The sequence below is a fragment of the Cynocephalus volans genome, chromosome 17 (genome assembly GCF_027409185.1).
Source record: "Cynocephalus volans isolate mCynVol1 chromosome 17, mCynVol1.pri, whole genome shotgun sequence".
Lineage (NCBI taxonomy): Eukaryota > Metazoa > Chordata > Mammalia > Dermoptera > Cynocephalidae > Cynocephalus > Cynocephalus volans.
The window spans coordinates 4,434,921-4,462,326 of NC_084476.1; the positions used below are offsets into that span (position 1 = coordinate 4,434,921).

The 27,406-nt window shown below is 60.7% G+C and overlaps 2 protein-coding genes across 3 annotated transcripts in view; one reads left to right on the plus strand and one right to left on the minus strand.

Annotated features, from left to right (window-relative positions):
• Positions 1-3,964, minus strand: part of ADAMTSL2 (ADAMTS like 2) — a 32,246-nt gene extending 28,282 nt beyond the window's left edge. The window contains exons 1-6 of the mRNA XM_063082577.1: positions 3,875-3,964; positions 3,357-3,499; positions 2,569-2,644; positions 1,178-1,280; positions 291-436; positions 58-181 (exon numbers count right to left, since the gene is read on the minus strand). Of these exons, the coding sequence (XP_062938647.1) occupies positions 58-181; positions 291-436; positions 1,178-1,280; positions 2,569-2,644; positions 3,357-3,499; positions 3,875-3,964 (682 nt within the window). The remainder of the gene's footprint in view (positions 1-57; positions 182-290; positions 437-1,177; positions 1,281-2,568; positions 2,645-3,356; positions 3,500-3,874) is intronic.
• A 10,729-nt stretch (positions 3,965-14,693) lies between these two features.
• MYMK (myomaker, myoblast fusion factor) lies at positions 14,694-24,241 on the plus strand. Of its 2 annotated transcripts, none has more exons than XM_063082597.1 (5): positions 14,694-14,953; positions 19,103-19,217; positions 19,976-20,124; positions 22,941-23,057; positions 23,521-24,241. In XM_063082597.1, the coding sequence occupies exons 1-5, from the start codon at positions 14,819-14,821 to the stop codon at positions 23,869-23,871; spliced, it is 867 nt and encodes a 288-aa protein (XP_062938667.1). In that variant the 5' UTR covers positions 14,694-14,818; the 3' UTR covers positions 23,872-24,241. The 2 variants fall into 2 exon arrangements, with proteins under 2 accessions (XP_062938667.1, XP_062938668.1); XM_063082598.1 differs by having other exon boundaries at positions 23,495-23,723.
• The last annotated feature ends 3,165 nt before the right edge of the window (positions 24,242-27,406 follow it).

Consider the following 27,406-nt stretch of genomic DNA (forward strand, 5'->3'; position numbering starts at 1 on the left):
CTGGTGCCCAGGAGGTTGGAGGCCTTCACCTAGACCCTGGGGAGCAGCTACCCTTACCGAGGTGGGCATTCCCCTTGCGGTAGTTGCCCGTCACGTGGGTGCAGCTGCTCCCGTCCCCCTGGCAGACGCCGCACTTGTCCAGCGTGTGGGTGGAGAAGAGCACCCCGTCACAGCCGATGGGCTGCAAGAAAGGGGAGAAGGAGGCTGGGGGGCGCTGTGGCCCAGGCCCGGAGGCAGGAGGGCGGTCAGCGCAGTGAGACCCGCGTACTTTTGCTACTATGTTTAACAACCTCACATTTTCCAGACACGCAAACCCCCCGCAGGTCGGCGAGCTTGCAGGACGTGCCGTCGCGGGCGGGGACCATGAGCTGCCGCTGGCCATCCACAGTGGTGCAATGCAGGTCACACGGCTTGCTGGAGATGTGGACATAGTCATCTGTGGGGGACAAGACAGTGGGTCTCAGGGTGGGGAGGGGGTGCCAGATTCAAGGGACACCCCTCTTCCTTCCTGTGGGACAACTCCCACTGCACAGATGGGGACAGAGGTCTGGAGAGTAGAATGAACCTGCCCAGGGTTGTAGTGACAGAAATGGACTAGGACACGGGTCACCTGGCCCAGCCCAGCCTCCATGAGTTCCAGCCTCTGCCTCCTTGTGAGTGGGGGCAGCGCCAGAGACCCACGCAGGGGTTCCCCCTGTGCAGGAGGTCTGTGCCAACTCACTGGCCCTGGGCGCCCAAGGCCCAGCACTTACCCAGTGAGCAGGAAAGACCAACTCACCTATGCTGCTGCTGCACTTCCTGTCCCCCCAGGTAGTAAGAGAGGGAGAGAACAGCCTCACTCCGCGCCCAGCCCCTGGGCCAGTCAGGCCCTTCTCAGAATTGTCTAGGTTGGTTCCTGTCCGTGCCAGGAGCCAGTAAGTGGGAGAGTCACCACTGACCTCAGAGGCCAGGCCTGCAGGGAACTCAGTCCCGTAATCTGTCCTGGGCTGGCATCATGGGTCATGGGGGAGGGGACACACCTTTAGGCCCAGGCTCAGAAACCCTGGGGCCCTTCCTGGATCTGCCGCTGACCACCCCCGTTTCTCCACTGGTCCACCAATCGGGTTTGATCCAGGGTGCAGAAGGGGCCACCCCCACGCCCTGCTCCCTGCAAGGCAGGTCCAAGGGCTGCAGGTACCGGGGTACAGAGGCTTCCACTGGTAAGTCCGCCCGTTGTACACGTGGGAGTTGAAGGAGACGCACTGCTCCTCACGGAAGCTCCTCCCGTCCGGCGGACACTCCTGGGGAACGAGAAGACACAAAGGAGGCTCCCAGAGGACCCAGCTGAGCAGGAAGTGGCTGCAGCCAGGATGCCCCGAGGGTGCCTCTTGCGCTCTCCCCGCATCGCTCTCTCCTGAGCCCTGGAAGGGCAGCAACCATCCCCCCAACACTGCCACTGCTGTGAGCGGCTCCCTCGCACTCTGGACACAACGCTTCCATCTCCCCCCGACCCTGTCCCTATCCCCAGCTGTGTGGCAGAGAGGACAGCACACAGGCCACAGCTCTGCCCTCCAGACTGGGCAGCCCCTGTCTGCATGTCTCGGGCTGTGGCCATAGTGCCTAGACCAGGGCCCGGCACACACTGGATGGCATGCACACTGGCTGAATCTGCATCTGGAGGAGCCCACAGTGCAGAGGGGGAGAGACCTGTCTGAGGGGCCCAGCTTGGTCACACTGGGACCGGACCTAGAACATGGATCCATCTCACTCACAAGTATGCACCCTGGTCGCACTGTCCCCAGAAAGCAGCTGACCAGCAGATGCCAACACAAGATATGACCATTCACCTCCCTTTAGCCCCTGACTCCCTGCATGCAGACGCACACCCCCACAGGCACACTTGGACACGTTGGTGCACAGAGTCCGCCCGCCCAGGCAGGCCAAGCAAGGTGGCCTGGGAGACCCAGACCCAGCTCAGCATGTCTCAGCCCCATGCCCCGTGCACTCGGACAGGTGTTTGGGTTCAGACTGATTTGGGCCCCATTGAGAGCTGCCCCCGACCTGGGCCATTGTCAGCACCTGCTCTCCAGCCTCTGCCACCTCGGTGCCCAGCACATGGTTCGTGAGGAAGCCCAGAGGCTGAGGCCCTGGGAGCAGGAGAGAGCTCAGGGCTGGAGCTGGAAGGGCCTGGAGCTGGAAGGGCCTGGAAAGCCGCCCAGTGGGACTGATTCACAGGTGGGGACTGAGAAGCCTGCCAACTGTTCCCAGCCAGCGCCTGGTGTGCAAATGTCCTGAGCAAAGTGGGGCTGTGGCCAAAGACCCCAAACCTTGAGACTGTACTTCAAGTTCCAGGAGCAGAAGTAGCCCATATGTCCCTGCACTTGCCCAAGCACACGTGGGCGTGGCCACCAGTGATCTGCTACACGAGGGACAGCTCAGCCCCTGAACCCGCTCCTGGCTCTCCTCAAAGGGACAGGCCCAGGACAGAATGTCTGGGGGTCCAGGGACCACCAGGAAAACCCCCAAGACCTGCCTAAAGAGGGGGAGGAAGGCAGTGTCGTTGTCCCTCCTGGCTAGGCCAGGCCTCACCTGCACGCTGCAGAGCTGGTACCGCTTGGACGTTCCTGTGCAGGTCCTATTCCCAGCGCCAGTGACAGACTTCCTCCTGGCACAAAGATGCAGCCTCTGAGCAAGGACTGGAGCGGGAGCTGCTTCAGGGATGGTGTCTGGCTGGCCCCATGGCCGCCGGGCTCCAGAAGCCACCCCAATTCCCCTAACTGAGGGGCTCCTTCCTTCCCACTCAACTCTTCTGCTCCACCAGAGCCAGGAGAGGGATGGTATTTGATTTGCTGCTATAACCCCAGCACACAGCGCAGTCTTAGCACACAGAATTGATGCTAATACCCACACACATTGCCACATGAGTTCTCGGAAGTGTGAGGTGGCCTCCAGCACACTCTCCATGCTACCGAGGAGGAAACTGATGCACAGAGAGGCTAAGTGACTTGCCCAAGGTCACACAGCTGGGAAGTAGCAGAGGGAAGACTCGATCCCAGGTCTATCTGACAGTGGAGGAACTTAATCCCTATACCTCTGCCTGTCCCGTGTTGTTCTGCACTAGCCTTCAGAACGGAAGGTCACGGTGGCTCTCACCCCTCAGTGGTACAGCCCTAGAAATGGGTCCTGCTTTCTCGTGAAAAGGCCTCCCTGGTGCCCTGGAGCACAAAGAACCCCAGGACACCATGGCAGGAGGCCACTGGGAAGAGAGTCTGTGCCGCCTCAACCCCAAGACCCCCCAGCCGAGAAGCCACCCAGGCTGAAGGCCAGGCTGCCATCTCCCTGTCCAGCCCCATGGGGCCACACGCTTGACCTTGCACCTCTGCTGCAGGCAGTGCCGTTCCTGGGCTGTCACCCCGCCCCCGCAGCTGCGGGAGCACGCGGTCCACTTGGTCCACTCTCCCCACCAGTAGGCAGTGGCGTCAGCTCCCCCCTCCAGGCTGTTGGACGTCGGGCTGTTGTCCTGTGAAAAGCCCCCCCGACAGTTAGAAAATGCTAGGGCATCCAGTCGGCGTGCCTGCCTCCTACCCCGTGCCCGAGGGCATCACCATGAGCTGGACAAGAAAACACAGTCCCCACTGGGCAGCCTGGGTTCAGGTCTCCCAGGTGGTCTCGGAGGAACCCCCAGGGGACTTTGGGCCAACGGTCCTACCTGATCTTAAGATCTAGAGCATCCTGGGCTGTCCTCACTTTCTCCAAAGCAGCCCAGGGCCCAGCCTGCATCCTGCAGGACACGAGTCAACCTGGCCACACACCTCACTCCAGCCTTTGCACTCAGCCACCCCCAGCCTTCTCTGCAACATCGTCAGGGGCCCCCGGATGATGCTGCTCCACTCACCGTGGCCCCGGTTGATGCCGCAATCCCAGCAACAAGTGCCACCACCAGCAGGGACCAGGCCCAGTGTGAATGCTGCTGTCTGCTGTCCATCCTAGGAAGCAAGACCACTGTCACCTCCAGGCCAGGCTGGCTCCTCTCCCAGCTAACCAGGGTACTCTTTGGGAAAAAGCCCTCAGTGTCACCAGTGCCCCAGGCTGTGGGGTTATCTCAGATCAGTTGCAAGTGGCTGCCCAGCAGGCCCTGTTGGGAGGGACTGAGCCACCCACTGAGCTAGTAGGAAGGAGCTCGGAGAGTGATTAGAGATGCCTGCCACGGCCTAACACAGGGAGTGCTGGTGTGCCTGCTAAGTCCTGCCACCCCACCAGAGGGCGTGCAGAAGGCGCCAGGCCTCATCTCTGCAGAGCCAAGCTCCCTGGAGAATGGCTGTGGAGAGAGCCAGGCTTGGGGAGAGGCAGTAGTGAGAAGGGACGGAGTGTCACAGGACGAAGGGGCTGAGGACCTGGGCTCAGCCCGTCATCTTGGCTGAGCACCTTGAAGTTTTTACCTGCTCAGCACTTGCTGGCCATGTGGGGGAATGACGCTCCCCACCGCCTGCAGGGGCTTCTGAAGGGGCCAGTGGATGAGGATGGGCTCCGCCTGCCCTTCCCTCCCTCCTCAGCTCCCCCCACCCCCATGCCCTGTGGGGCTGGGTCCGCCTCAGGGAACCTGCAGCCCCGCCTTCTCAGACAAGCATCTTCACAGTGGCTGCACTCAGGTGAGGGCGGAGCCCAGGTGGGACCGGGTGGCACAGCCTGTGCCAGCGCATCAGCAGCCGGGACCGCATGGCTGCCCTCCCTCCTTACAAGTCGGTAGCCCTGGCCCAGAGCACCTGCCAGGGGTCAGATGCAGTTAGATCAAGGGCAGCTTCCAGCCTCTGGCCCTGGCCCTCCCTGCCTGCTTCCACAGTGTGGACCCTGCACTCTAGAGGGGAAGTGCGGGGACCTTTGGTGGACTCTGTCCAGAGTTTGTCTCAGATCCTGAGTGTCACTGGCCAGCGAATTAGAGAAGGGGTTTCAGAAACCACCAAGTCTGTACCCATAGCCCGGAGGCCAGAGAAAGAAGCTGACTTGTGCGAGCCACACAGCGAGGCAGCCGACTAACCCAGACCCCAGAGCAAACTCAGGGACTCTTCCCCTGTGCTGGGATAATTCCAGGGAAGAAGGAATGCAGAGACCCCCACCCGCCAGCCCTGGGCCAGCTCCAGCCCTGCCTCTCTCCCTCCCCAGGAGCCTGTCAGTTCCTTGCAGGTCCAGCACCTGCAGATTTCAGGACCTACACCAGCAACACCCTTGCACCCCAGGGGATGCAGCAGTACACCCTGGAGTTGGGAGTTGGAAGCCAGAGTCCTTGGGGCTCCCCACCCCACCAGCTGCCTGCCCACCCCTCCCCCGCAGTCTCCACCTGCACCCCAAGCCTCACACCCGCTCGGAGCCCCCTCAGCAGTCCCACTGGCTAACTGGTGCCCCGGCTCCTGCCTGCAGGCTGAAGACAGGTGCCGAGCAGGCCTCACACTTGGTTTTCATTAGGCTCCCAGACGCCGCCGGCCTCGGGCCAGCCCCGGCTCACTCGGGATCCATCACTCCCTGGGGTCCAAAAGCAGAGACCGGCCAGCCAGCCAGAGAGGTTTGCAGCTCAGGAGAGAGCTCAGGCGCCTGAGGCTGGGGGCTGAGGGGTGCTCGGGGGCCCAGGTGCCTCCCCACGAGCCGTCCTCCTGTTACATAATGACTCTCTCTCCCAGGGGCCCTGGGGGGATGCTTTGCCCCCAGCCCCACTCTGGGCAGTTGGCTGCTCCTCATGCCCCCGGGAGGGCTGCCGTGTGAGCGGGGACGGGGACGAGATGGCCTACCTGGCCCGGGGTCAGCAGGTTGTCCTCGCGGAGCACGGGGCGAGCGCTGCGGTGGGCAGGCGGGCGCCAGGTGCGCGGGGCAGCGCGGTGGCGTGCAGCGGGCCGGGGCTCGGGGCTCCGGCTCTCCCACCCCGCCTCCCTCGCCGCCTCCCGCTCCCACTTCAAAGAGCATCCAAGAGGGGGTCCCGGGAGGGGCGCGCAGCCCAGTGGCGGCTGGGCGGCGCGGCCGCCTTTATAGCTGTCAGGCAGACGGGGAGGAACTCACACTTCCCACCGCCGCCCCCCCGCCGCCGCCGCCGCCGCCGCCGCCGCCGGGCCTGGCGCTCGCTTTAACCCGCGCGGCGCCTCTGGAGCGCGGCCAGCCCGGCCCGGCTGCCTGCTGGCCCGGCAGCGCGAGCGAGCGGAGCGGGGAGCCGGCCCGCCGGGTCCAGGACGGGGACCGCGTGGCGGCCGTCCAGACAGACGGAGCAGCCGCGAGCCCCAGGTCGCAGGGGAGGCTGGCGGTGGCAGAGCTGACTTCTGCCTCCAGAGTGGGGCCCAGCCCTGACGCTCCCAAGGACGGGGTCTGGGATGCGCGAGGCGTCTGGGCTGATGGCTCCATTTTACAGAGGGGAAGACTGCAGCCCAGAGGGGAGCCCGTGCTTCCGGCTCACCCGGCCAGCCTCGGGAAGCCTCTGCGGAGAAGCAAAGGCTTAAGCAGGTGGAGGGACTGAGGGAGGCCCAGCGAGGCCGCAGCCAAGGGCTCGGGGTGGGGGGGGCCAATGTGCCCATGGCCTGATGACCAGACGGCTGGAATGGCCAGGGCCAGTGGGGAGCGGCTCAGGGAACTCTGCAGATGTTCAGCACCAGCTTGGCAGGGCACAGTGGCCTGGCTGGGCCCGGGCCAGCTGGGCAGCCCTGGCAGGCCAGGCCCGGGGCTCCAGGCCTCTGTTCCTGCTGAGTCAGAGCAGAGTGGAGCAGGCAGCCCGGCTCCAGCCCCTTTGGGAGACCCCGGCAGACCCTGAACTCTTCCAGACTGCCCCCGAAGCAAGGCCAGGCACCTGTTCCCTGCACACCAGGCTTCCAGAGCCCACCCTCCTGGAAAACAGAGACAGCTCCAAATGCGGGGGCTGGGGGAGCCAGGCTAACACTTTTTCAGGTCACCTGAGCTATTTCATCCACACTCTGCCTCCACACCACAGATGTCACAGGCCCGCAGCAGTGCCCAGAGACCCTCCTCCTCCCCTCTGTCCTCCCTGCCAGAAGGAACTGCGGTGAGTCCTTCAGCTGCCTCCTGGGCAGCTAAGAGTTCCACCCCTGGGAAGTTCTGCCCTGTGTCTGACCATCGACCACAAAGATCGGGAAGGAAAGCAACCAGTAACGACAGTAAAAGTAACAACGCCCGCTTCCCTGTGTCGAGCTCATCCTGAGCCAAGAGCTATGAGCTCAGTGGCTTTATTATCCCCATGCACAAGCGGAGGGACCAAGGTTCGTGGACGGTCAAGCAACCTGCCCAAGGTCACACATCTGGAATGCCGCCACCGTGATTTACGGTGTCCTGTCCATCATCTGCTGGACTGTGTACAGGCAGAGTTCCTCCTCCCCAGAGCCCTCAGGAGGCAGGTCTCAGGCAGCTCATCTTCCATCTGGGGCTGCTACTCCTAGTCACCAACCCCAACCCCAACCCCAACCCTAACCCAGGTCCACACTGCCCCCTGGGGTCAGCGTGCTGAAGCGCAGACATGATGGAACCTGTCCCCAGCATGGTTATATGGGCACACGTGCACACATATGCACACATACACGCACACACATTCCTACACACGCACATGCTCACATACACACACGTGCACGCTCACATGCACACGTGCACGCCCACACACACGCTCACACATATGCATGCGCGTGTGCACACATGGTCCCTCTCCCAGACACAAGATCAGGTTCCACTCACTCTGGGAGCGTCTGCCACCCCATCCCCTCCCCTCCTGCCCCCTACCAGGGCCCTGCACCCCTGGCACAGTCCCCAAGTTCAGGCGTTTCTGGCTCCCACATCCAGCCAGCACCAGGGTGACTAACAGTTTCCCTTGGGAGGGACCCGCAGCCGACCAACACAAACACCCCCAGCGTCTTCTCTTGGCTTTCAGGACAGCACAGGCTGCAGCCTGGCCACCTGGGAGACCGGCCTGTGGGGCCAACCACCCCTGGCTCTGTGACCTCTGGCAGGCATGTGACCCTCCAGGTCCAGCTGCCTGGGCCGGTCATGCTTCCACCCTACCCAACCCCCTACCTCCAGGAGCCCCCAAACACAAGGCCCACTGGGAGCCAGGACCACTGCCTAAGCCACAGGGATAGGCAGTGGTCTGGGGATTTTGGAGGAAAGGCCTCTGGGGGTCCTGGAGACACTTCAGAATTTGGGAGGGGAACCATGAAGACTAGAGTGCTCTCAGGACGCATCTCTCTGAAGGCTCTGCTGTGTACCAAATGTGGTCAGGGTGGGCCTCCTATCACGAGCCCATGGGTGACCTCTGAGCCCAGTGCCCTAGGGACCCACCTCACAGGGTCCTGGCCAGGGTTACAGAGCAGAAACCCAAAGTGCCTGAGGAGTCCCAGGGCAGGCTGCACAGCCGCCACCAGCACATCAGAAGGGGGCCCTAGACTCAGACGGAGGCCCTGTGCTTGGGGTTTCGTGCTCTAGGGTGGCCGTCTTAAAATTCTTAATAACGTTATCTTTGAACTTCTGTTCTGGAGATGAAGTCCAACCATGGAGCACACACTGTCCCACCTCCCACCCGGCCCAGTCCCTCCCCCACCCAGTGACAGCTGCTGCCGTCCATCCCCGGTGGGGGCCTCAGCACAAGTACAGGTAGGGCTGGGTCAGAGTGGCTCTCAAGGTGGGGTTCTGGGTGCTGTAGGGGGAACTCACCCCTCAAGTATCCCTGTGTCCAAAGAAGTGTGACATTAATCAGCAAAACACATTTGGTAGGTGGAGAGGGACAGCTGGGAGACAGAGGAGACTTCGTCCTCCTTTTTTGAACAAGGGATCCCGCATTTTTCACTAAGCCCCAAATTGCCTGCCCAGCCCCGGGAGTCCCCGCTTCCCTGGCCCCATCCCTCCGTGTTTCGAGCTGCCTGGGGCCGGGGGAGGCCTGCGGAGTTGCTGAAAGAAATGACGGTCCCAGGCCCCCGCTCCTGCCTGGTCCTCTCTCAGAAGCTTCCTCTGCATATCTCAACATGCTCGGACACCCCAAGATCCTCTTCTGAGGTCCCCCAGGGGTCCCAGCACTTTTAAGTTTGGCTGCAATCATCTCCCCAACCTACGCTGGGACCCACAGAACAGGGCTGTATCCTCAGGGCCCCGTGACGCCCGGCACATGCCAGCCACCCCACGAATGAAGGATTTGCCAGCAGCTCCTAATGCCAAGGGCTCCTTGTCCTTTAGGGGGTGAAGGTGAGACAGCCCCTCTGCACTCCCCCAGGCCACACCAGGCTCCCTCCCCTGCGCACCGATGCCTCCCAGGGCCTTGGCATGTGGCTCTGGTGCTGGGGAGGGCACCTGTCTTTAGAAGGAGATTGTCTCCACCAGAGCTTTCCGGATGTCTGGGAGGAGCTTAGAAACAGGAGAGCGGGCACGTTTCTGGGGGGAGCCAGGAGGGCGCAGGTAAACAAGGCTGAGCAGCAGGCTTGGGGGAGGGGAGGGCCCAGGCAAGGACGACTGCTTCAGAGGTTCACTGGGGGTGCTGGTGCTGGGCACAGCCATGCAGGGAGCCAGGGCCTGTCCCGCACAGCTCAGAACAATGGGACCACGGCCAGTCTAGGCCTCGAGGATGGCCCACCTCTTCCACCTTCCCCCAGACACCTGCTGTCCTCTCTGCGGCCAGCCCAGGACTCGGAACATACAGAGCCTCCTGAGCAGGCCTGGCCAGAGTTCTCACCCTCCGCAGAGACAGGGCCACTGAGAAACCGCCTGGCCCACTCAGAGGTGGCTCGGAGGTGGCTAATCAGGTCAGGAAGAGGACTGGGCCTCGGAGGGCAGCCCCAGGGGACCGGCCAGGGGGCTTTGGCAGCCCCATCAGCCAACCCCTCTGCAACGACTCCCTACGCAGCCCGGGACAGAAGCGGGCGGCCTCCTGAGGCTCCACTCCAGGCCCCTGGGCTGGACACAGGGGAAGACCTGCCCTCCCTGGCTAGTCCCAGTTTCCGTACATGGCAACTGGCTGGCCAGGCCGTCTGAGCCACTTGTCCCCTGACAGGCAGGCTTCCTGGTCTGTTGGACAAGGTCAAGGTCCTTTGTCAGCCACAGAAATCTTACAAGCATACTCAAGAGATGACCCAGACGAAGCCGGGGTGGGCTCCTGCCTCACCTCCCCGCCTGCAGCAGCCCTGGAGGCCCCTTCCTGGGCACTAGCACTCCCAAGAGCACCTCTGAAAGCTGGTGGACTGGATGGTCCCAGCTCCTGGCAGCCTTTCAGGGGGCTTTGCTTACCTGTGGCTGTGAGGGGTCGGGGGTCTACTGACGGTTGGAGAACTGGCATTCGTGGGTTGGCCCCTCCGTTCCCCCCACCAGAGGCTGCCCTCCAGGAGGGGTGACCAGCACACCCCGGGCGGTGGGAACCACAGCACGGGCTTTCTTTTGTGTCTCCTTTCTCAGCCAGGAGGACTGGAGTTTTCTGTTCAGCCAAGGCTTGAAGTTGGTGGGGGGACTCAGGCCTCTGGATGGCAGTGACTGCTTCTGCCACTCTTGATCTGAGACTCCACAAGGAAGAGGTGCCTTTGTCCCCAAATCTGGAGCAGGCTTGAGAAGCCCTGGGGAGGTTGGGAAGTGAGCTTACTAGCACTCCAGGCAGGACAGACAGACCCCTGAGGGCGGGGGCCATGCCGAGGGCCAGTGCCATCTCTCCACCAGCTGGTGTCTTGGGTTTTACAGCCTGGCCAGCAAACCAGCAAAAGCCAGCGAGGAGGGTGTCCTGCCCACAGGGCCCCCTCTCCTGCCACAGGTCCTGTCCCTGATCACAGGCTGGATCCCTGGGAGCTCTGGCAGCAATGTTTCCGAATTCCTGGGTTCTCAGGAGAAGCTGCAGTCTGTGGTGGCTGCTACTGACCCAGCGTGACCGTCCCCCTCAGCCTTGCTCGGTTAATGGCATTGTTGTGCAATGTGGGTGGGCCTGGGTTCAAATCCCAGCCCTGCCCATGGCACCAGGTCCAGCAGGTAGCCATTCGCCTCATCAGCGGGTGATGGGACCCGCCTCTCCCTGTCTTACGGGACAGACAGAGCGCACCTACAGAGGCCGGGCCCTGCCCCGAGCTCTCCCCACCCTGCAATCCTTGGTGCCCGCAGCAATGCCAGCAGGCAGGCCCATCGCAGACGAGGAGGCTAAGGCTCACAGGGGCGAAGGGCAGGCCAGGGTCCCTGAGCTGGGACGGCAGAGCCTCTGCCGGGCTTACACTTCACGGCAGGTGTTCAGAACTTGGGGTGGCCTGAGCTGCTAATTTTTGGCCAGCAGCTGCAGACAACATCTGATTGCTTATCACAACCCCCCTGCCAATACACACAGGAACACATGTCACGCTGTGCACAGAAGCATGCGAACCCCGAAGAAGGAGCTGGAGCCTAGAAGCCCACTGCCTCCCCCGGGGGCAGGGACCCTCAGTGGACCCCAGGTGGAGGGCTAAGGCACAAGGCCACTGTGCTCTGGGGTGACTCGGTGCTGTGGTCAGGGGCTTAAAATTTGGAGGAGGCAGAAGCAGCAGCTGGCCCAGCCATCCCTGGCAGGGCACACGGACGGCTGTCCGGAGGCGGGAGCTGTGTGGCATTCCAGGCATTGCAGCACCACATAAAACCAGGACCCACTCCACTGGCTGAGGGGGGTGGGGAAGAGGGCATGGGCAGGTTGGCCCCTCACTCCCCACTTGGTGGCCCTGGGACTGGCCTCTGCTGGGTCCCACTGGGACTGGTGCCATCTGCTGGGCAGAGGAGGGATACCACCTGGACGCCCTAGGGTCTGGGAGGGGAGGCCAAGAGGTTCTAAGCCCCTGCTCTGCGCTAGGGGCTTGGGGGCACAGAGATGGGCAAGACAGCTCTGGCCCTTGAAAGCTCACAGGACAGGAAAGAGAAGTGCTGGGACTGGGAGCCAAGCTTGGCTGGGTGACCCTGAGCGAGTCCCTGCTGCTCTCGGGGCCTCCATCTCGTCCCCTGTAAAATGGGGAGAGCGCTGGCATCCAGCCCACCGGCTGCTGGAGGGACCCGACGGGACCCAGTACGGAGAGCCTTGGCACACCGCCAGCGCTGAGCGATGTCCATGGCCTGAGTGGCTTTCAAGACACGCAGAGTGCCTTGGGTGTTCTCCAAGGGGGAGACCACACCCCAGGGGGTCAGGAGAGGCTGAGGCTGCCCTGTGAACGGGGCGGGTGTCCTGGAAGAAGGTGAGCAGAGGCCCAGAGTCTGGAGGGCATGAGGCTGTGGGGTCTGGTCTGAGCAGGTGTGGGGGGGAAGGAGTCTGGACTGGCAGGCTGGAAGGTGGGGGCCCCGGGAAGGCGTCGAGGGCGGGAAGGACCAAGGGTGCCAGCTCACGTCTCTGCTGGCTCAGAGCTTGCCCAGGGTGCGTCAGTTCCAGCCTGACCAGTCCTTCCCCCCATGCCTCCAGGGCAGTGACACCCCCAAAGCAACCGGCCTGCCTCCCCCACTCCCAGCTCCCAGGCCAATCCAGGGAGAACTGAGGGTCATTTCAGTCCTGTTCAGAGCTGGACGCCCTCTCCAGAGCCAGCTGGTCTGTGTCCAGGCAGCCAGGGCTCGGATGGGAGCCACACACAGGCCACCCCCCACCGCCATTCTGTGCTCCACCGTCCCTCGGAGGGCAGCACACGTCCAGCCTTTCTGCAGGGGCTCCTTGGGCTGCCCCAGGCCCAGCCACCTGTCTCCCCCCTCCGGGACGGTCCCTCCTCGGCCCCCTCCCTCCTTAATCGCCACAACACATGTGCAGCTCCCCCTCGCCTTTCTCTTTTCCCTTCCCCGAGCTTACAGCCCTGGCCCTGGAGTTTACAGCAGCAAAAAAAGACACACACACTCATGCACAAAACCAACTGTGGAATGTTTTCCTGCTTCTAAGCGGGTTTATGGCTCCAGGGAGCTCTCTCTGCCGCCGCCCTTTCAGCACCTGACATCTAATTGTATTTTCCTCACCACCATTTCTCACTCCTACTGGAGCTGGGGCAGGCAGGGGACTGGGGGCTGGGTCTGAGCAGGAGGGAGCCAAGGGCCAAGGTGAGGAGCACGGATGGACGGCGGGGTTTCCAGCAGGACAGCCCGCAGGGATCACATGCCTCCCACCGGAGCCGCACACACGGCAGGGCCTGGTTTTCCCATTCGCAGGGGGAACCGGGCTCCTCCAAGGCCAGACTGAAATGTGTGACAGCCCTGCCTCCCTGGACTCTCATTCATTGTTGTAACAAAGTCATTCATTCAGCCAGTTTGTTGAACACACACGATGTGCCAGGCTTAGGCGTCGGGGGCCTAGGGCAGGCCCAGCCCTAGTGCTTTCCTGCAGGCACAGTAGAGGCGGCAGCTGAGAGTGGGGCTAGGGGACAGACCTAGGCATAGATGGCCTGGTGGTCACTGTGAGCGCCTTGGAAGGGTTGTAAGCAGAAGGATGACACGACCAGGTGTATCAAGTCACATAGTTCACTGCAAAGAGCAGAAGTGGGTTCCAGCCAAGTTAAGACAAAACAGGGGTTTCTAGAAAGGTATGAGGGAGCTCCCAGATAAAAGGACAGAGGCAGCCAGACCTCGCAAAGCAGAGAAAGACCAGGCCGCCCCGTGGGGAGGGGCCAGCGCTGAGATGCCTCAGCCCCGTGGGTTCCCACCTCTGCTGTCCCCACCCCCAGGAGAACACAAGTGCGGGATGTCCATACAATGGAACGTCGTCACCCACGCAGCAGATGGGGAACCAGCCACAGGTGCAGCGCAGACCAACCTCACAGAAGCCAGACCCAAAAGAGTGCCCACCACGTGAACCACGGGCATGCACCTCCAGAACAGACACGGTCAGCTGTGCCGGGGGATTCACGGGAATGGATAGGAGGGAGCGTCCTGCGGTGATGGTTCCACAGGTGTACGCAGGTGTCAAAACTCATCAGCCTCTACGTTTAAAACCTGTGCATTTTGTCTCTGTGAATTATACCTCGATGAAAAAATAAAGTGGACATAAAAGGTGTTCTTTTGCTGACAATAAATGAATCAACCAATCCAGGGAAAGAGTCTGTCTGGGTAGCTCAGCAACACGCCCCTTCCTCCTTGGTCAGGGGATAGGGGGGACCCTGCCAGACAATTCCCCCAAGACCTCTTACAACAAGGGAAGGTAGTTTCCGGAAGGCCAGCCAAGGAGCTGTCTTCAGAGGAAGAGGGAAGGAAAGCTGAGAGGAAAGCCTGAGCCGTGGGCCTAAGACACAACAGAGAGGGTCTGGGTCTTTTTGCTTGAGGTGTGGGACAAAGTAACCCAGCAGGAAAGCACTTCAGTTTCTGGCCGCCCAGGAAACCTGGGTGGGGCAAGAGCAGGCGGGCAGCGAGGAGCACAAGTGTGGCTGGTAAAGCAAGAAACTTCTCTACAAGGTCCTTGCAGTGATTAGCATTGGCTAGAGCTCGGGGTCCCTCGCCTCTTGCCACCATGGACACATGAACCAAGCAGCAGCGTCCACTAGCCTTCCCATTCTGGAGAGAGGGCCAGGATGGCGAATGGCTGGAAGGTGGGTGTTGTACTCACGGGGACTTCTCCCCAAGGTTGCTGCCTTGGAGATAGTAAGTATGGGCCTGAATCAACGCCTCCGGCCTCTCCAAAAAAAAACCAGAGCCAAGTGCTGCTCACGTGGTGCCCCAGCTGTCGGCCTCTCCATGTGTTGTTGGACATGTGCGCTCCCATCCCTGCCTCCGCTCAGGGCATTTAAACCCTCCTCGTGGGTGCCCCCCACAGCTGCCACGCAGCCCCTGCTGAGAGGGAGCGGGACTTCTCCCTTTGTGTCCCCTGCCCTGGGGACCTGGGAGGCCTGAGCCCTCCCCCACTCCCCAGCCAGTGCCTTCTGCCCTGCCCATGGGGACGCTCGTGGCCAAACTGCTCCTGCCCACCCTCAGCAGCCTGGCCTTCCTCCCCGCCGTCAGCATCGCTGCCAAGAGGCGCTTCCACATGGAGGCCATGGTCTACTTCTTCACCATGTTCTTTGTGGCGGTAAGTCTGGGGAGAAAAGTGATTTGCAAGGGAAAGAAAGCGCCCAGGGTGGGGGCCGGAGACGCCCTCCCTCTCTGGACCTCAGCGTTCCCATCTGTGCCAGGAAGCTGTTCTGGGATTACTGTGACGTGTGGCTGAGACCAAGCCCTCGATGGACCCGTGTCAGTCGGTTGAGGACAACCCTTCTGGGGTGCCAGCCCCCCAAGGCTGCTGCCCACCTCTCTTCCAGCTGTGCCCATAAGGCCGCTGAGCAGGTCTGGGAAGGGGTAGCGGGGTGTGGGGGACGTGAAGGCCCCAGAGCGTCTGGCTCCGGGATTCTGGAGCTGCCACAGCTCAGGAGGCTGCGCACGTCCATTCACTGCCTTTCCCTCTTTGGGGGCCTCTCTGTCTCTCTGTCTCTCTCTGGGTCCTTCTTTCTCTATTTATACGTCTGGCCGTCTGTCTCTCATGCTCCGTGGCACTCTCTCTGTTTCTGGGTAACTATCATTGGGTGACTTTATCCATCTTTTAGTGGAGCACCTGGCACACTGTCTGGCTTTGTTTTGAGGTCCCTGTTCCTGGGTCCTGTCTCTCCCCACCCCCACCCACCTTGGGGCTCTTTCTCGTCGTGTCTCTATTACTGGTTTTCTGCGTCCGGTTTTCTCCTGCCTCTGCTCTTTTTTTTTTTTTCTTTCCTTCTCTCTGTCTATATCTGGTTCTCTTTGGATTTCTGGAAATATATCCCCATGGAATTAGTCCTCCTCTATATCTGAACTTCCATGTGTCTCTCTGACTCTATCTGTCTGTCCCTCTAGCTTGTTTTTCTCTTTCTTTCTAATCTATCTATCTAATAGCCAATCTGTCTAATCAATCACCTACCATCTCTCTCTTTCCGTCCATCCATCCGTCTGTCTGTCCTAGTGCCCTTCTGCTTCCCTGATTCGGGTTCCTCTGAGTCCCCTGCCCCCCCCTCACTGCTGGGCTGCCGCGGGTGGCCGCTCTCTGTCCCTCACCCCCACTTCGTAGACCCATCCTTCACTGACAGCCCGGCTCCCGCTGTGGCATGTGCACTGGCGCGTTCCGCCAGCCTCCTTCTTGTGGCTGTGCCAGCCCATGAGCTTTGCACCCCCTAGCCCAGGCCAGTCCCCTCCCCAGCAGCAGGGCCCCTGTGAGCAAAAATGCCAGACGCATGTGTGTGCACACGGGCAGCCCGAAGGTGAGGCCAGTGAGCACATGTGTGTTTGCAGATGTGTTCATGTGTAACACTTGCATCCTGAGTTGGTTGAGTCCAATTTTGCCTGCAACGTGAGAAGCCACAGGTGCGCCTGAGCTGGGGGTGGGCGGTTGGCACACATCCTCCTCCTGTTCATGGTGCTCCCATGGGTAACAATGACCTGGGATATGCTGGATCCTTTCAGGAACCAGATGCCCTGGGGATTCTGATCCCATCTCCGGGTGGGAGAGATGCCAGCCATGACGATGACCCATGAGCCAGCGCCCAGGTCGGGGACTGTGCTAAGCACTCTGTGCATGGCATCTTAGTCTTTTCACCCGCCCGTCTGACAGATGAGGAGACTGAGGCCCAGAGAGGCTGTCATTTGTGTTACTGAGAGCACCTGGTGCACCGGAGCTCCCGGCTCACCCAGAGCATTTTGCCGAGCGCCATTTCATTTGCTCCTCCTGGGCCAGTGCCAGGAATCTACCTGACAGATGAGAAGCCTGGGCCTGGGGCACAGACATGACTGCTCTGTGGGTACAGGGCCTTAGGGATGGGGACAGAAGCCAGGGTCTTTTCTCTGAGGCCCATGTTAGAGCCAGCCCAGTAAACCTCAGGCACCAGCCAAGACACCCTGCTTGGGCCTGGGCTGGTCGCGCAGCTGCCTCTGCGGGTGGCCCTGCCTGGCCCCACCCAGAGTGGCAGGAGCAGCTGTCCCTGTGACAACCGTCCTCCAGCCACCAGAGTCCCGCCTTCCACATGCTTCTCCTGCCCCTCACAGGACCCTCCCATGACAGTGTTTCTGTGTCAGACACCATGCAATGCAGTTTGCCTCAGGGGTCTTCTCACTAGCCCCACAGGGCAGGGATCTTGTCCCCACTTGACAGAGGAGGCTCCGGGCGGTCAGTGCTCACCTGAGCTCCCACGGCAAGGACCTGCTGGGCCGGACTGCAGAGTCTTTGCTCTCACCCACCAGCCCCCACCAGTGCCCTTGCTGGGCCGGGTCTGCCCCCGCAGCGGAGGAGGGAGGGGTCTCCAAGGCCTGGGGGCAGGTGTGTCGCTGCTCTGTCCTCACCTCCTTGCACAGGAGGGGCCACTCTGAAGTTCACCCTCCCCACCTGCAGAACAGAGCTGAGTTCTCACCATCAGGAGGAGCCGAGGGCCTGGCATAAGGGGCCCCTCCTGGTCCTGGGGGTGGGTCAGCTCTCTTTCAGACCCCTCCACACCCTGCCTCCCTGACCCTCATGCACGCAGCAAACACCTTATGCTGGGATCTAGCCTTACAGCCGGGATGAGACAGAGACCATTTCTGCTCCTGATGGGGACGGGGTACTGACATCACCCAGAACATCAGAGTGAACAAGTCTTAGTCATACTCGGTGATCCGCACTACAAAGGAGAGGTGCAGAGACAGCAGACGATGGTGGCCGAGTGCCTGGGAGCTGGAGCTCCCTGCAGGGAGAGCAGAATGTCACAGGGCCTGCATCCTCCCACCTCCTCTGTTCCACAGAGATTTGAACGCCTTGATCAGGCCCCGCCTGAAGGTTCTCTTTCCCTGAGCTAAACAGTCGTGTCCACCACCTGATCACCCTCCTTGGGCCTCTTGTTTGCCAAGGTCACTTTAAGAAAGGTGCAGTATCCAAAGCTCAACGCAGTGCTCCCGGCAGGTCTGCCCAGATCAGAGAAGCAAGACTGCCTCCTCCCTTGCCCCAGAGGGATGCAGTATCTCTGCTCATGCCCCCAGGGCATTAACTTAGGCCCGCACGCAGCCAGCCGCAGTCAGTAGGAGCTCCTTGGATCAATCAGCCCGACTGAGGGCCAGCTCCCGCTGCAGTGCCCCTGACGCCTCCAGACAGGGGCCGCTTTCCAGGCCGCCTGCTCCCTCCTGCTGAGCTGGGCTTACCAAGAGTCCATTGTGCTGGATCCCAAGCTTGTTTATGCCAGTTGAACTTGTCAAAATAATTATGTCATGTAATTAAATATTACTTAAAATGATGAAATATGAATGCGAAAGGAGAGAGTTGTTGTTTTCTAGAAGTAAGCTGACTGCTTTGAAAATACGCCCTACAGGCATTTTGCTTTTAGAGTTGCTATTGAGTTAGGTGTCAGGGAGACATAACCATAAGCGTACAGGGGAGAGGTGAGTGAACCTCAGATGCTGTCTTCAGCACCTGCTTGGGGGCTCCAAGGTCTTCCTCCACTTTAAAGAAACAGAAACTGAAAGCTGCAGAGTGTCAGTCCTCAAAGTGTAGTCCCCAACAGAGCAGCAGCCACCCCTGGGAACCTGTTAAAAATGCACCCCAACCTGTTAAATCTCCCACCCCAACCCAGACCTACTGAACCAGCAACTCTCCGGGCAGGGCTTGGCCACCTGTGTCTTAACAAGCCCCCCAGGTGTCCCGACGCCCACCCAAGTCTGAGAACGTGGCTGTGGTGTAGACCAGTCATTAGAGGGGCAGTCTGTGCAAGAAAGGGCCCACAGCTCCTAAAGTGCAGACCGGCACCCCAAGAGCAGCCTTGCATCTGCAGAGCGGGGTGTGAATGCACATCCAGGTGCTTTCAGTAAGCCAGATGTTGAAGGCACATGTAGACCACGTTTTAGGGCCCCCACTCTGGCAGCCTTCCTCCAAGTGACCTGCCAACTCAGTCCAGTCAAGCCAGAGAAGATAAGTGGTTTCTGCTGAGGTGACATTTACCAAGCCCTCAGCACACCTGGGTCCCAAGCGCCTCACGCACATGTGCCATTTAATCCCCACAAGACCCCGTGAGGGGAGTACTCAGCTGTACCCCCACTTTTCAGATGGGGTGACTGAGGCACAGTGCCACTAAGTGATTTGCCCACTGTCTCACAGCTAGTGAGTGGCCTGGAGCCCTGGGGGCCAGAGTTTGGGGGACCGCCCTCACCCCTGGCAGCCCTGGCCTCCCAGCCACTGACCACCCACGCCCCCTGGCAGCTCCACCATGCCTGCAGCGGGCCCGGCCTGTCCGTCCTGTGCTTCGCGCGCCACGACCTCCTGGAGTACTTCAGCGTCTACGGCACAGCGCTCAGCATGTGGGTCTCTCTGATGGGTGAGTGGTCGCTCTCTGCAGCCCCGAGGGCCGGGTCCCCAGCCGTCCACGCACGCGTCCCCCAGACCACCCTCAGCTCTGAGGACCTTTGCCCTCTCCCGTGTCTCAATCTATGAGAAGGAATACGTGGTTCTTACCCTATCCTTCTCAAATGACTCGTTGACTAAGTGCTCTTTTTGACAAATCTAAACAGCAGAGCATACGCGGGGATGCAAGTGAGACACCCGCCCTCCTTCCCGGGGACAGCCCCCTCACAGGTCGGGGGTTTGGCCTCCCAGACCTCCCTCGAGGCTCAGGCAAACATTCACACACACGGGTGATTTTCAGCTTGGCTTTTTATGAAGACAAGACTAGTGTCCTGCAAACTTTTCTCCTGGCAATGTCAGGACACATGGTCCCCGGTTACATGAGGGCTCCCTGCTGTCTGACCCGGCCCCATGAAGGGCTCAGACCTCTCGTAACTTGGTGTCCTCAGCGTGGTGGGCCTGGGGGATAGACTGAATCCTACATACTTGTGTGTCGATCTGTCTGTTAAGACAGGTTGCCCTGAGTGTAATCCAAACTGCTCTGCCCACCCTGCCTCTCCTTTAAAACTGGCTGGAATTCAGATCTCTCTGTGACCAGGCTGGGCCTTGGGGTCTCGCTGGCTGAGGGGACATCACATGTGGGCACCCAAGGGAGGCCTCCTGGGGGGCAGCAACCGGGGGGGTCACCTGAGGCCACTCGCCTCTCCTGGTTTCTCTCCCCGGCACCTCCAGCACTGGCTGACTTTGATGAGCCCCAGAGGTCGACGCTTGTGATGTTTGGTGTCCTGACCATAGCCGTGCGGATCTACCAGGACCGCTGGGGCTACGGGGTGTACTCGGGCCCCATTGGCACAGCCGTCCTCATCATCGCAGCTAAGTGGGTGCGTACCATGCAAGCCTCGGCAGATGGGGGACACCGGGAGGCCCGTGACCCCTCCCCTGACGCTGACCCTCCCCTCGTGGAGCCTTCATTTACCCCGTCATGATGGGCAGGAGGCCAGACACAGGAATTCAGCTAAAACCCCTAGAAAATGGCCATGCAGACTCTGTTTGAGTCTTGTCTGTACTCACTGGCTCTGGACCAAACCCACGTTCCCTAACCTCAGCCTCTACTCCATGCGTGTGAAGTGGGTGTTTCAGGAAAAGCCCGTCTGTTGTGCAGAGTTGCTTCCAAAGCCAACTGAGATAGTGCATGTAAAGTGTAGCCCAGAACCCGGCTTCCAGGTGCTGAACAGGTAGGCACTGGTGACGATTATTGTCATTGTTATTGTTGGTGAAGAGAATGGCTGCTTTAGAGACGTGACATCCACTTGGAACATGGCGTGGGTTAATCTGGGAAGACTTCCTGGAGGGAGTGAGGCTTGAGCTTGGCTCTAATGAGGAGGAAAGGTGTGGTGTGAGGTTGAACAGCCTGAGTCAGAATTCCTAACCCGGCTGGCCCCTTGTGGGGCACCCAGGGGCCTGGTCCACAGTGCTCCCTGAACCCTCTGTCATACCAAGACCCTCTTGCCTGCAAGGACTGAAACCCACTCAAACTAGTCCAAGCTAAAGAGGGGCATTATGGCCATACAGACCCAGGGGCATCTCCTGGCAACCCAGAGCAGGTGGGAGTTAAGCCTTGCAGGGACCAGAATGCAGACCTGGAAGGCCAGTGGGCTTCAGGCCGGTCCGGCTCCCTAGGGCTGCAGTGGCCCAGGCCCCAAGTTAACATCCCTCTGCCACACTTTACCCCCTATGGGCCACCACCTGGAATCTCGGGGTCCCAACTCCAAGGGCTGGGAGGAGACCTGGTCTGGTCCAGCCCAAACCACACTTCCACTCCAGGCCCACGAACGGGGCTGATGGCAGAGCCACAGACACAAATAGGCTGCAGAGGCACCCCCAGCAGGCCTGAGGGCAGGTCCCAGGGAAGGGGTTCAGCAGGACAGGCAGCACAGAAAGGGCCCCCAAACCATCGTACAGCTGCAGGGAGGGAAAACACAGCCCCCATGGCAAGCTTTCGGAACACGCCCCTCCACTCCACAGCCAGGGAGTACAGAATTGATTTTACCATTTGGTTAGTGAGGAAACGAAGGCACAGAAAGACCAGAAACTTTTCAAGAAGGCCCAGCAGGGCAGCGGCCAGGCCAGCGCTCGCAGTTTGGAGTAGGAGACGAGAGGAGCCTCATTCTCACTCCAACTGGGGAGACAAAGCTGACCCTGGGCTGACCCGGGAGGCCCTTGAGGCTGCCCTGCGAGGGGAGAGGCCATGTGTCGGGGCCTGGCTTGTCCGGACCCGGGAGGGACCACGTGAATTAGCAGGCTGGAATGCATAAACACCAGAGAGCCCTGCGCTGATAACCCGCCATGCTCCCTGCTCCGCCCCGGAGGGTTGCTGCTCCTGGCCACGTTGGCCAGGTCTGAATCGGGGCTGGATTTTAATTAGCCAGAATAGAATTCACTCGTCAGCGTCTCCACAAAGTGCCATCAAACAGCCAAGGCCTCTGGGCTGTGATCCGGCCACAGGAGCAGGAGATGAGCTGCAGGCCTCCCTACATCTGGGGCTCAAATTGTGTTTTCTAGACCATTTAATGTGGAGTTTATTTTGGATTTTCAAGGGCCGTTGTTTCCTGGAATGCGGGTGGATTTTTCTCCCCAACCTCATGCTTCTTGGGAGGGATTTAGGAGCCACAGCCCTCAGGGAGAGGAAGTGGAGGGAGTTGGGTGCTGGATGCCCACCGTGACCTTGGGTGCCTCCTCTCTGGGGCCCCCAGAGCTACGGCTGTGGGACTGGCCAGACGAGGGCTGCCCAAGACCCAGTCACCTGCACCAAGTACGACCACAGGGTCGCTCTGTCTGGCCGTTCCCACACATGACCTGCACTGCAGCAGGTTCTCAATTCCTCATTGGCAATGGCAAATTCCAGAAAACTGAAAACTGGGCATCGATTCATAATTCATTTGGTGGCAGGACCTTTGTATACTCCACAAAGACCATCGATGTGTGCAGTTCTGGGTGCTGCCTCCACCCCCCCGGGGGCTTACACCTGCGTGTGCCACACTTCATCCCACTGGAATCCAAACTCCTGAGCTCCAAGGCACAGCTGGCCCGAGGGTCTGCACCTGCGGCCCGCGGGCCTGCATGCGCTTCTCTGTTGTGCCGCTAACCTGTCTCCTTACGCTTAAATGTCCACTTGCGACCTGCTCTAAGCATCAGTATCTGAGAAATCACAGGTTTACTGTGCTAGCTAAGTCTGTCTAACAAATATAACTATAACTATTGATTATAACTAGAAATACAGATTATAAGTAGCAAAGCCAGCGACGTTTGTGTGCCAACTAAAGCTGTCACACAACCACCACCTGTGCCACCCCATATATGGGCCGTGCTGGGCTGGCAGGTCCCAGGTGCACCAATTCCCTTTTGCTATAAATAATCACCGTGTCTGGCCCCTGGGGCTCCCCACTGGCAGGAAGATAGAAGCGTGCAAGGGCAGCCTCGTTACATCCCAAAGAGGCAGGAGGGGAGCAGGGGTCCCCATGGGGCACATTGGCCCCTCTGGGTCCTGCAGAACCGGCTGTTGGCCCGGGCCGTTGGGGCATCTCCCCGTGCTGCGGCCCTGCCTGAGGAGGGCTGGGCTGAGTGTGTGCAGGGTGGCTCTCGAGCCGTGCCCATCACTGTGACCTGAGAGCCTGCCGTTGGTGCCCTGTCCCTGCAGCTGCAGAAGATGAAGGAGAAAAAAGGCCTGTACCCTGACAAGAGCGTCTACACCCAGCAGATAGGCCCTGGCCTCTGCTTCGGGGCGTTGGCCCTGATGCTGCGCTTCTTCTTTGAGGTACTGAGCCCCACGGGGAGGCAGTCCCCAGCCCCAGAGCCCACTTCCCCATGGCCCCAATCAGCCAGGGTGACAGGGCTGTACCCGTACAGGGAGGCTCCAGCAGCCAGCCCGCTTACGTCCTCCATGGCCTGTAGAGACCTGGGGGTCAGAGAGAGGGGTCCTGCCTTCGGAGAGCTTGCATCTGAGATGACGAGCCCAGCCTGGAAGGGGTCTGGGGCTGACAGCCGGCACCTGGAGGAGGCAGGGAGGGCAGGAGGGATGGGGGACGGGAGGAGGGCGCCCCGGCCTTGCTGTTAGAGGCCTGAGTAGCACCGACCTTCAGTGCTGAAGGGGTCTGGTAGAGGAAAGGCCACCATGGGCTGGATAGTGGGGGAGGCACGGGGCAAACGTCAGGGAGGGGTGAGGCCGCAGACTGACGCCACCCCTCCACGCAGGACTGGGATTACACCTATGTCCACAGCTTCTACCACTGCGCCCTGGCCCTGTCCTTTGTCCTGCTGCTGCCCAAGGTCAACAAGAAGGCCGGGAACGCAGGGACGCCAGCCAAGCTGGGCTGTTCCTCCCTCTGCTGTGCCTGTATCTGACATCGCCCCCAGCTCCGAGCCCACCTTCCCGCGTCTCATGCCCAGCAAGAGGCAGCCTCCTCCTGGGGCTCCTCCTGTCCTCCCCACCGGGGCGTCCAGGAGAAGCGGCCCCCAGGGACGGGCAAGGCTCCGCTACACTGTGCTACGTGCTGCTGAGGAACCCACGTCTCCAGTCTTCACCGGGCACTGGGCACCGTGCAGGAAAGAAAATAACTTTCTCCTCCTAGGCCTTGTCCCCACCAACAGCGTGTCTGGCGGAACCCTCGGACCAGCATCTGCCCTGCTCACCTCCCTTCCCATTCCCACCCCCGGCCGGGGGCCCAGAAGTCCTAGCCCAGTGCCAGCTGCGACGGGAGGGCCGCCTGCCACCCTGGGCCTGTGCCCTCCCGCGTCATCTGTTTTCTCTAGGAAGCTGGTATCACCACCTCAGTCCTCTGCCCTCAGGCTCTGAATGCAGCCATTTAGGAAGCTGGAGCCAGCGGGGCCGAGGGTCCTGCTCTGTCCCGGCCCAGGCCTGCTCTCGGCCCCACCCCTGCAGCCGGGATCCTCAGTCAAGCCGCTTCAGTAACAATAACCACTAAGAAAGACCTCAATATATTGACCTCACCATGTGCTGCTTTATGTGTGTCCTAGTCCTTACGAGTCCACGAGCAGCGTGTTATCACTCCCACCCCACAGGCGGAGGCCTGAGGCCCAGAGCCAGCAGCTTGCTCCAGGCAGAGTGGGGTGCCTTGTGCTGGACCACCCTGCCCACGGTTACCTGGTGTGGAGGTGGGTGCGCTGACCTTGAGCAGAGGCCGCAGGCCCAGAAGCGGGGCTCCCTCGGCCAGGCCTCACTGCACAGGGAGGGTCCTGTCTGCCACGGGCCCCGGGGGGTGGCGGCAGTGGCCTCCCAGACATCACCTCACACACCTGAACCTCCCAGCGCCTCAGCCCCACGACCGCCCCACTGACTCGAGGCCCATCTGTCAGGCAGGAAGTTACCTACACCTGTCTGGGGCCTGTTTGTGTTTCCAGACGGTGTCTTCTCTTTGGGAGCAGTTACCCAAGTCCACTTCCCACCAGGCGGGGTGGCAGTTATGTGTCCTAAAGTCACCTCCTGCAGCTGTCAGGGGGCCTGGAGAGAGCTGGCTCCAGGACCTGGGGCTAGGGACAAGGTGGCTGTGTTGGCCCCTCCAGACGTCGACGGCTCTGGCTCCTTGGCCTGCCCCCGTCTGTTGACTCCTTGAGCGCCCAGAGTTCCCCCCATCTCAGAGCTCCCTGGCCTGCCCCTTCCTTGCCCTTTGTCCCTCCCAGCCTGGTGGACAGGCACAGGGGGCACCCACAAGCCTCAGCCCTTTTCTGGCCCCAGAGCCTTCCAATGACAGAGCAGCCACTGCTGGCACCTACTGGTGCCCTGTGCTCTTCACACCCAGTCCTGGGGGTCCTCCCCAAGCCCTGGGGGCAGGAAAGCATCATTGCTCCCATTTTCAGATGAGGACTCTGAGGGTCACCAGTCTGGGGCTCCAGGGCCACCTACCCAGAGAAGCAGTCATCTGTGCTGCATGTCCCCATGGCAGGGCTGGGAACACAGAGACCCGACATGTGGGAGGGGCACGGCACTGTCTCAGTTGACTTCCAGTCTTCCTGGGGAGATGCACACACACCACACACACACAGAAATGCATGGAAATGTACGTGTACACACATGCACGCACACACACTGACACACGTCACACACCACGAAGGGACGGGTGTCCTGGAACCAGTGTCCTCCCCTCTGGCCCCTCTCTCCATCTCCCCAGGGGACTCTATCTGATGAGTCCAGCACCAGGCGCTGGGGAAGGGGCAGACTCTGGGATCACCCCGGCGGGGGGAAGCCCGGGATGCTCCCTCCAGAAGCAGGGATCTGCAAGGAGGCTGGCCTCGGCCCGTCACCCCCTGCCTCCATCCCTGCTGGTCCCTTCACCCCTGCCCAGTGCCTCCCAGCTCTGCGGTCACACATGGAAAATCAGAGGCAGTAGGACACTCCGAGCAGGGAGGAGACAGGGCCTGCCAGGCGCTGAGGGCCACACTCACGGGCTCTTCACGGCGGCGCTGATTTATGAAGGCCATCTGGGAACCCAGCCAAGTCTTTAAGTCGCGGACGGTGAGGAGGCGCGCTCCAGCCCTCAGCCCATCCGCCACAGGCTCGGGCGCCCGGCCTCATGGGCTCCGGGCCCAGCTTGCCCCTTCCAAGCACGGCCGGCCCCTGCAGCGACCCCCAGGGACCCCAAGGCTCTGTCCTGATCCCACTTTGCAGATGAGGGCACTGAGGGCTGGGATGCAGAGCCTCTCTGGACAGCGGCTGCTGAGTTGGGATGGTGCCAGCCTCTTGCCAGTGTCAGCCCAGCAGTGCTTCTTCCAGGGGCCTCAAACACCGAGGGCCACTTTGACATCTTGTGGGCTGTAATCAGGGGCTAGGAGGAGTGCCCTGCGATGGGTGCCACATTGCTCCCTTGACACTCAGAATGGCAACCCTACACTTCAGTATTAACGAGAAAGAACTGCCACAGCCTTTGGACACAAACACTCTGAATCCTGAATCCCAAAGTTGCCGAGGCCTGAGGGCTTCTCGTCCCTGCATCTGAGAATCATGGCACCTGGAGCCAGAGAGAGCCCCCAGGGTCATCCCAGCCTGCCTCAGGCTCTGGGCAGAACTCCGTCTCCCACCAAGCCCTGACGGATGGCTCAGGAACCCTGAGTCCTGAGGTTCCCTCCAGTGAGTGCTTGGCTTGGAAAAGCAGTTCTAGATGTTCCTAGACGTTCCAGAGTGGCGCCATCCGAGAGAACTTGCAGCACGGTGGACATGCTCCAGGCTGTCCAGTTTGGCAGCCACTCCCCCAGTGGGTGGGACTGAGCATCTGAAATGTGGCTGGTGCAACCTCAGGACTGAATCTTTAAACTTTAGTTAATTTTAATTAATTTAAATTTAAATAGCCACACAGGGAGGGTTGCAGATAAAACACAAGATGCCTGGTTGCATTTGAATTTCAGATCCACGATAGATGATTACGTAGCATAAGCATGTCTCGTGAAATATTGGAAACATACCTGCATGAGACGTACGAACACAGGATTTGTTGGTTATCTGAAATTCAAATGCAACCTGGTGTCCTGTGTTTTACCGGGCTACTCTACCCAGATGGCTAGCAGCTACTGTGTTGGACAGCACATCTACATGACACAGAAGGGATGGGGCAGCTCCTTGGACACAGGGCTTTGGGACACCCTGGGTTAAACCAAGAGGCACCAGCAGGAGGTCTGCAGCACCCAGTTCTGGCTATGGTCTCGCTGTCAGGATATGGGTGGCCGCATGGTGTTGTCCTCCCCCCAGCTGGGTCATTTCTAAATTGCAGGGCCTGGGTGAGCACAGACCCCGCAGTAGCCTCCCTGTCCCTGGGCATGGCTTCCAGGGAGCAGAAGCAGCCCACGCCCCACCCATCCCAGCACCCAGGGTCAGCCTTGCCTCGTCCCCTGGCCCTGGCCCAACCCCATGTGTGCCCCAATCTGGGCACACACCCGCACCCTCCCGGCACACACACCCCCTTCTGGCACGTGTGCTCGGAGCCCAGGTCAGGGGGAGGGTGCGGCATACGGCGGGCAGCGCACATGCGGAGAAGTATTATAAACATTTACACCAACGTAGACAAAACAGTCTATTGTAGCGGCCGCCTCCACCCTCCCCGCGAGCTGGGGCGAGGTTGGCATGGCAGGGGGAGCGCTGGGCCCCCGCCAGCTCGG

Excerpts from the sequence above, each read along its gene's own strand:
- MYMK (XM_063082597.1), top strand. The coding sequence starts at position 14,819 with ATGGGGACGCTCGTGGCCAAACTGCTCCTGCCCACCCTCAGCAGCCTG. Across the intron at positions 14,954-19,102 it reads TCACCATGTTCTTTGTGGCG|CTCCACCATGCCTGCAGCGG; the intron begins GTAAGTCTGGGG and ends GCCCCCTGGCAG. Across the intron at positions 20,125-22,940 it reads TCATCATCGCAGCTAAGTGG|CTGCAGAAGATGAAGGAGAA; the intron begins GTGCGTACCATG and ends CTGTCCCTGCAG.